This window comes from Adiantum capillus-veneris, chromosome 28 (assembly GCF_014529385.1).
Source record: "Adiantum capillus-veneris isolate H3 chromosome 28, ASM1452938v2, whole genome shotgun sequence".
Lineage (NCBI taxonomy): Eukaryota > Viridiplantae > Streptophyta > Polypodiopsida > Polypodiales > Pteridaceae > Adiantum > Adiantum capillus-veneris.
In genome coordinates, this window is record NC_140958.1 from 71,231,470 (window position 1) to 71,240,701 (window position 9,232).

The following is a 9,232-nucleotide window of genomic DNA, read 5'->3' on the forward strand; positions in this document are numbered from 1 at the left end:
AAACCATAATATCTTGGAAATTGGAAGGGCTTGAAGGATGCCCTTGGTGAGATATAGTGTCTATGAGCTCAACGATAAAATATTCTCTCTCCCTCTCTCTCTCACATAGCCAATAACGTGGGTCTACCTCTTTATTTGCGTGCATAGCAAGACATCACCAAGTCGACATGAGGTAAGCTTTTTTCTCTCGATCTCTTTAAAAAAAACAAACTTTTAGAAATCTCTAAAAAATATCAATAATGTTCTTGAAAAGAATCCCTTGAAAAGATAAATCCAAATATATATATTCCAAAATTAAATTCTTATTAAATAATAAAATCTTTACTAAAATTATCTATTTTTTGTTATAGACATTTAAAGTGAAACATTTATTCTTTGAAAAGTAGAAAGTCTATTCCCTTTGTATTTTGAAAATGAAAAGCATGTCACTTCTTACAATGTTACCCTTTACTTTTACATTTTAAATCTAACCCTTCATTTTTGTTTTCTTTTAAATGAAACAGAATGTGAAATATGGAGGAGAGACCATTCTTTCATGCACTCATACACTCATATTGGGTCTATGTTATGGTTCATTAATTAATTACACTCGAAGATTCTCTCCCCCACTCTTGAGAACGCAAAGCTCCCAGCCTTCGCCCCGGTTCCCACGAGCCCACTGTGCCACCTCGTCCACCCTCTCCCCATACCACAGTCCCGCTTTGCTTGAGCGTCCCCCTTTTCCCCGTCCTCTGTATTTTGTGAGAAGAGATGCACTGTTCCACTACCCCTGTGCCCACCTGCAACCGCTACACGCTATCGCCCATTCTCTCATGTATCCTCTTCTCGCTTGCTCCATCCTACCCCATATATACGCAACGAGGCCAACACACCGACCTGCAAACGTCCTCCTCCTACGGCACTCTCGCCTGCACAGGTCCCGCGCTCCCTATTTCGACATGCCAAGCTTTCAAAAATGAACCCTCTAGTCCATCTGCTTTTTGTATCATCCTCCTCTCTCCAATGTCGTCACGTGGCATCACCTCCTCCCGTCCCTCCACACCTACCACCTGCCTGCAAGTTGAGCCACCCGCTCGATTCACCTCCCTCACACCTCCCCACTTACCACTTGACTGCTGTTTCGTCGCTCCAAATATCTGTCTCTTCTTGCTCTCTCTCTGTTCCACGCGCCATGCGCTCAGATCCCGCATACAACGTCAAATTCCTTTCCTTGAATTTCCCAAATTTTTTGGGCCTTATCCTTCACAAAAAAAGTGAGCATCTTTGTAGATTCCAATCAATGTGTCTTGCTGGCAAAATTAGAACCACATACTGCTTGCTGTAAAAGAAAAAGGCTTTAGAAGAGAAGAGAGTTGGCCATGGTTCGTGGTACTACTATTGGACTTAACTTTTCATGCGGAACGTCCTTCTCTTTGCTTTTAGTTTTTCAAAAGGTCCCTTCATTTCATAGCCTTACATTACTAGACTTCCTTTTCATTTTATTATTTAGAATGCCAATGCGAACCTTCACCTTGCCTGAAAAAAAGATAAAGGAGGAACTTAGTAGAGCTAGAAAAAAAATCGGGGTCTAGTGTAATTTAACAGGCTGAAATTGTAAAATCTCGAGTAGATTTTGAGCTTTCCTTGATGAAAATCGAAAAATTTACACAAGTTTTGGTATAATACCGGCAAATCCGTCAATTTTTGACCTAAAAACTGGAAGAATTTCAAGTTTGACCTTATTTTCTTCGGTTAGGGAAAATGTATTTTTCTAGCCCTGAATCAAGGTAGAAAAACTACATCTTCAGTGACATTGACAGGAGGTACGTGTGCTCAATCTTTTTTGAGGTGCTTTATTAGTAGGAATCTCAGGAGATTCTTATATCTAGTTGAGGAGAAAAAAAAGGGAACTTATCTAGATTTCAAAATAGTGAAATTGATAATTAATAAATAATGGAATACTAAGGGTGGTGGGTTCAAACTAGGTGACGGAAGAAAAATGCAAAGGGACGTCGATCCTTCATGGCGAGATTTCTCTTCCACCGGACCCTCCATTTTTTTCCGACCCCCCCCCCCTCCTCGGAAGAGTTGATGGCCTCTCTCAACCCCCTTCACTTTTTCACTTTTTCTCCTCCACACTGTTCACACTAGGCGGCGGCACATTTAGGAAGCCTTGTTTCTTTCGCTGGTTCAGTCTGAACCCAGCCTAAACCATAGTGTATCTGATTGGCTTACCAAAGAGAGGACAATCTGGAGGGGTTTAAAGTTTTTGCCTAAGTCTAAAATAAGTAGTGTCCTCAATCATAACAATGATTAGCTTCATGACTTAAATGCTTGTCCTCTTTTACTGAAAGAAGCATGATGGAAGCCCTTTTTTTAAAAACTTTTTTGGGATTTGTAAAATTTTGTACTCTCTTTATATCACATTCTTCATGAAAATCTTTACTGGCCCATTCTATTTTCCCTCCATAGCATGCACCATTTCATTGCATAATTTGCTCTAATCGATTTACTTTGTATAGACTTTAAGGAAAGATGTCTTACCCTTTCACTAATAGTGCATATACTAATTTTTTATGATGCTTATCATGTATGTGTGTGTGTGCACGCGCATGCATGCACGTGGACTCTGGAGTGGAGAGAGAGAGAGAGAGAGAGAGAGAGAGAGATTATTTGCTTAAGCACCAATTTTGCATTTATATCTCTCTTTTTCTACAGATGCACTTTTGAATGGCTAGCCATTTTGACTTTTAGTTACCTTGTTCAATAGTAGCAAGCTAGAGCTTATCAGAAGTTGAAACTATTACATCCTTGTGTTGCAAAATTACAAGACAGTTTGGATTTCAAAATAGTAAGTAATTACTGGCTATAGATAACATCGTTACATTATAGTCAATGTTCGGGAAAAATCATTTTCACACTTTTCCCGAACACTATTTGTAAACATACTTTTGCGGTGGTTTTAATATATGCATAGATATTGGTTTTGAAGAAAAAAGATGCTTAACAACCATTGTTATTGTACTCTCTGAGAATATGGTAAACATTCCATGTACATATTTCTTGACAATTTTAAGTCTACAACCCGCTCTGTGAGCAATGCTAGTATGCATTGTCATAAGGAAGGGCCATCTAACTGTGTTACGCTTAGCCCATAGAAGATGACCATTGAATATGTGACCGAGGAGATTTTGTAAAAGCTATCACCTTCAAATTGGAGGTTGGTCCAACCACTATCCTAAACAATAATGAAGTACCTGATAATACATAAAGGTGGTATGTTGGATTATGCAAGCACACAATCGTCAAATAGTTTGCCTAGTTACGAACCACCACCACCACCAACAACAACAACAACAAGAAACTTCATAGGGCTGAAATTTGTTGTTTGGTAATTGATAAGGAGCCCTCTCATTTTGAATGTCCTAACTATAGAGAGGCGACTTTGGTGGGCAAGAGCTCTAAAATAAGTTGTAATTAAAATATTGCATAAAACATGGCCAACTCCAATCTGAATGAGAAAGAACTAAGCAATAATTTTTGTGCGTTGATGCCACGTCAGCATTTTGCAAAATGCGGTGCAATTTTTGAGACTGTCTGCAAATTCCCTCTCATGTTATTTTAGCTCCAATTCTTCCATGTACACGAAATTTTTTAGTCACCAGAATGACTACTTTAGTGAGACAATGCTCAAAAACATGGTTTAGTAGAACTAACCCTTGGATGCCATTTTAGTGGGATAGTTACAAACAAAAAGTAAAGTCACAACCATGCATGAAGCTTAGTCATTTTAGACGTAAAAGAGATCAGCAAGGCTCATGGGAGGCTCCTTAGTTCCGGAAAAAGGTCTCTCAACTTAATATCGTGCCGTTTGCAATTTCAAAGATTTGGGTTGAGAGCAAGGGGAAAAGGAGAAATTCCGCCCCAAAATAGAGAAAAATAATGTAAAACTGCAAAAAAAGACCTAATTTTCTAAAATTTCCTCTTCACAAAATCAAGAAAAGGAATTTTGTATGTTTGGAAAAGCGATTTTTCCCGAACACTTGATGGGAGCTCGCTCTAAGATCATTTTCCAACGCCTTGTTTCGAAGGTCAGCGTCGCTCTCGGAAAATAGTGACTCAAGGAGTCTAGTCTAGTCCAGTCTAGCTGAATTATTATGGCTAGGCTCTCTACTGGGCTAATGATAAGAGGACTCAGGAGCCTTTTTGAGACAAGCTTTACTTAGACCCTTTTAGCTCTAGCAGTAGGCAGGCTCATTGTACTCTCTGCTTCAAAATGCAACTTTTCACTTTAGGGAGACCAAATCACCGCAATGCAATCGGTCGCTAGCTAGCCTAACTATTTCCCTCTTCTCCCTCTCGAGTTGAGACCCTTCTCTCTCTCTCTCTCTCTCTCTCTCTCTCTGGTGCTGCAGAGATCGATAGGTATATAAGCCGCAGACGATCCCCCAATCAGCGAAGCATTCGAGCTCAGCAAAATCGTGACTGCCCAGATGGCTGCTTGTCGCCCTCTCTGCAGCTTCCCCTGCTCCCCTCGTCATGGACCTTTCTCCATTGTATCTTTTTAGGTACCCGTTCTTGCCTTCTCTTGCTTTTCTGCGCATTTGGGCGTTTGGGCGATGCAGCATGCTCCTGCTTTTCTAGTTCTTTTGCCGCAAATCGCCCATATTGAGTACCATACTCATTGCAACCAATTATTTTGAGAGCAGGCGCTGCGTCATAGTCCACATTCAAGACTCCAGCCTTCTGCTCAATTTGACATGGCTTGAAAATGATGCTGCGAGGCAACATCGCAATGCGAGGAGCTGTGTTCTGAACAGAAGTTGATAGTACCTCTTATTCATGCAACGTCTGTTTCTGCATTGAAGAAATTGCCAGCCGTACTGCTTAACAAACATAACTGCATACAAAACTCACATTATTAGTACAATCACTACATTGATTTATTGGTCAAGACTCAGTTCTTCTTTCCTCAACGTCTCACAACTTTGCTTTCAGGCTTTCTGCAGGGTTCCGCCCTCTCATGTCATCTAAAGTACTGTCCTTCACAATCTATCTTGTTTCACCATTATTGTTGATGCCGCCACTTGGGGCACCATCGATTGCATAAATCAGAATTGCACCCATACCCCAGCTTCACAATGTACTATCCCTCTGATGATGGTGCAAACTTCTCAGAGCTCGAGGCCCCTGCCTCTTTGTGTCATCAACCTTGTGTTATAGATTTCCACTTGCGCGCACATGACGAAGCTGTTTCAGTCTCTCAATCTATGGAAGGTGTTTCCGCATCCAAGTGCAAGAAGAGTGGAGAAGCAGCTGCCAAGTCCAGCTCAGAAACTCGGCACCCCGTTTATCATGGTGTGCGTCGGAGAAGTTGGGGCAAATGGGTCTCTGAAATAAGAGAGCCAAAGAAGAAATCTCGCATCTGGCTTGGCTCCTACCCGACTGCGGAAATGGCAGCTCGGGCTTATGATGTTGCTGCATTATGCTTGAAAGGCGATGCGGCGGTATTAAACTTTCCTGAGTATGTTCACACATCACCTCAACCATGTACAAATTCTCCCCGCGACATTCAAGCTGCGGCGACAGAGGCAGCAACTGCGTTTGGATTACTCTTTGCAACACCTTCGACAACAGGGGTGGAGGTATGTGATGAAGCTCCTATTGTGCCAGTCAAGGAGGAAGCATCAAATGCCTCGTGCTTGCGCATGCCAGTCTTACATGCATCGTATGCTGAGGACGAGGCAACTTCAAGCATACAAACAGATGCTTCCACATATGTGGATTCAGCTCCAGCTAGCTATACCGATCTAAATTGCAGTAAGCTAAATCAAGACGACATGCCGGGCATATTTGATGTACCATGCTCCGACATCACACACATGGCAGAAAGTATGTTTCTGTCCCCGACCGAGCTTCATTCGGGCCCTCTTCACTTCTCCAGCTGCCACCAATTGTGTGGCGATGATGACAGCAGCACAGAAGAACCATCACTATGGAGCTATCACTGAAGCCCAAACATTTCGGCATCAGTCGCATTTCGACCACTTACAAGTGAGTAAGGTATGGTTAGCTCTTGCACCCTTCTTCAGGCATTTCCATGGTTTTCTTTCAATTGTCAGCAGCTTTCTCACAAAAATGCCACTGCTAAAAGATAGATGCATGGTTAGTTTACCAAGAGATCAGTGTTTCACAGTATTTACTGTCAAGCCTCTTAAGTGATCAATGAAGCTAAAACGGGACTAGAAAGCTTTCGATGGAGAGTGGAACAACTCCTAATTTGCAATTCATTGGTCCCTCATTTTGGAAGGTTTCATGGCTAGATTTGGGTGACTAAAGTGTCAGTAAGTTTCTTGGATGCGAAGGTGTCATCACTACACGAAGGTTCCAGTAGTGACACCTTTATTTTTTCATTTCAAAGAGCCTGGGTGCACGATAGTGAACTTACACATGAGGTTGAGCTCAAAATTTACATTAAAAACTGGTTTCGTGCTCCATAGCCATGTCCTCTCATATTAGCATATTGATTCATGAAATTAGCCTAACAATACTAGTGCATCAAATTGAAGTCAGCTTCCTGTTTTGATAGCTACAATGTGGCTAATATGATGTTTGGGGCATCTCCAGTGTATATAGCATGGAACTACCTCAGAACCTATTGCTGTGGAGTGCTCATAAATAGTCTCTGATGCGCGTTTATCGTCAGGTACGAGCCAGCACCACTATTGGATCCATTCATGAAGCATATAGAGCATATAACAAGCCCCCACCAACAGCCCATTCATCTAAAGGAACCGCGAACATTCAAGTACTATCACCCAAATAGGCCTCATGTAGAATTGATGCCCATGAAGAAAAAGACAATGTCTATCAACCAAAAATCCTTGTATTCCTTGCCATCGAGATGTCCCATGTAAAAACCTTAAACCTTCTAATCATAATCCTCTATTCTAAAAAACATCCTTGTAAAGGCTTGCTTGTCTTAATCCTTATTTGCATAAAAAACAATTAATGTCTCCTTCAGGATGAGGTGTCAATTTCTTTGAGGTGGATGATCAGTGTAGATCTTTTAAATGATGTTTTGACAATTCACTCCAGATTTGATTTAATTAGCTGGAAGCTATAAGCAATCGCAAAGATATCAGTTTGGAGTCTTTGGACATCTCGGGAGGTTCACTATGTGTAAAACTACCATATCACGTGCGTTCGACATGTTTGTAAAACCCTTTATCTGTGAATTTTGTTAAGAATATAATGTACCTTTTTCTTTTAAAATCTGTAAGTTTTTTTTCAAATTTGAAAAAATAATGCCCTTCTATATATATATTTCTGTAAGTTTCAAGAACTTTAAATACCCTTCTGTTGAACTCACATGATAGGTTACATTTTTACTAGGTGACCTCCCTGGGTTGGACATATAACCTTCTGAAAAGATGACTTGATCCCATGGAACGTTTGCTTACAAAATGCCATTAAATTTCATGCCAAGTCCGATCTTTATCAAGAAATTGTAAGAATCAGCCGGTACAATTGTATAGGGAAGATACCGTGAAGACATAATTCAACAAAGAGAAGTGGTTTTTTTTCAAAAAAATTTGTCTTTATTGTTTTCAAGGGCACTGGAAGAAGTCATTGGATCCTAGCTTAACAAGTTTTGAGCATTATGCAAGTTTGTTCCCAATATTTTGAGCTGGCCATGCTTGTATCCTCTATAATGGTCGTTCTGTGTATTATTAAGCTACTTAGCCGAGGCCCACTCCAAATTTTTGCTTTCCACTTTATGTACCCCCTCAAATTATGGACCTGCATCAAACCTAGGCACTCACAAGTACACTAATCTAGCTCCAAAGCTATGGGGGCCGATTTATGAAGAAAGTTCACAAGGTTGTTCAAGGCTCAATGTCCTCAATAGCCAGGGAAATATACAAGCTGTCAGCAAAAAGTAGTTAGCAAAACGTGATAAAATGTTTGCATCAAGGCAAGATGGTTGTCAAGAAACTAAACCATATTCTCCAATTCTTCTCTTTATGTTACGTCTATGCAAAACCCTTCCTTTTCACGTCACGATAGTAGATTAAGAGATGCAATTCTGTCTCTTAGGCAGTGGTCACGCAAAGCATAGTTATCGCTTATTTTTAAGAGGATAACTGTGCCTCAACGCATGGTCACACCTAGCATTCGTTATTTGTCTTTTATGTAACTATGCAAGTCTCTTGCAACTATGCCGATTTTGGCATACTTACACTAGTTACATGTAACTGAGAATTATGCTTCGTGTGCTCATCTCCTTATTACTTTTCTTTTCTTTTCTTTTTCCTTTAGGCGGTAGGACGGTAGCCTTCCTTCTAGCTCACACCTAGAAGAGAGCTCCCAACACCCAGGTAGAAGCTGTTGTCACTAGCTTCATCTATTCCTTTTGGCACCAACCTGACTTCTCGGGAGATAGGCTTATTCCACTTCCTTAGGGCACCGCCTGCGAAGACCCCTACACTGCACACGATTAGGGCGTGAGTGTGACCAAGGATCCCTTTCCAGGATCCAAGTACAGCAGGACCATATAACTCAAAGGCAAGATGTCACTTGAAATTTCCTCTATTTGTGGCTTCTCTGTCAAACCCTTCTTTTCCACTGAGGAACCTGAAATGGAGCACTACAGATGCAACAGCAGTTGGGCCAACAGTCTAGCAGGAATAGCATTTGTCGACATTAATGTGGTCCTCTATAGCAGTAGAGGGCTGAGCAAAGTTGTCATTGGAGCGGTCATCTATAGTATTACAGGAAGAACTTACTGCTTCCATGGCCATAATTAACTGTTAGCAGCATCATGTGGGATATACACCGTAATTACAGGCAACCACATGTCCATAAAGTGGTAAGATTCTCCCACCTGGCTCCAATCATGTATGACGGTGTCAAGATTGAAGTACATGGGCCACCAGGGTTTGACACCACCAGCTACCAGGTTCCATAGGGTTTTAATAACATACCATTCTCAAATGTATAGTGACCAATATGGTGACAAAACATCTACAATCCCATTGACACATCGTTGCAAACTGCCTCCCATTGATTTGATGTGGCTAGACAAACAAGGTGCTAACAAGAGTGCATCTTTTCCCAATCGTTCGATACGAGGGTCGCCCATACTTCTGATGTTCGGGGCCATATTGCTGAGATTCGACCTCTCTGCAATCGCTACCAGGGTGCCCGCTCTTATAAAGTTACTCTACAATCGATGGGCTAAGCACATGCA

The 9,232-nt window shown here is 41.3% G+C and overlaps 1 protein-coding gene across 3 annotated transcripts; it reads left to right on the forward strand.

Annotated features, from left to right (window-relative positions):
- The first annotated feature begins 5,120 nt into the window (after positions 1 to 5,120).
- Positions 5,121 to 7,002, forward strand: LOC147420654 (ethylene-responsive transcription factor ERF024-like). Of its 3 annotated transcripts, none has more exons than XR_015186976.1 (2): positions 5,121 to 6,042; positions 6,607 to 7,002. XR_015186976.1 is itself a non-coding variant. In XM_086504470.1 (2 exons), the coding sequence occupies exon 1, from the start codon at positions 5,121 to 5,123 to the stop codon at positions 5,988 to 5,990; it is 870 nt and encodes a 289-aa protein (XP_086360596.1). In that variant the 3' UTR covers positions 5,991 to 6,033; positions 6,607 to 7,002. The 3 variants fall into 3 exon arrangements, 1 of the variants encoding a protein (XP_086360596.1); XR_015186977.1 differs by having other exon boundaries at positions 6,686 to 7,002; XM_086504470.1 differs by having other exon boundaries at positions 5,121 to 6,033.
- The last annotated feature ends 2,230 nt before the right edge of the window (positions 7,003 to 9,232 follow it).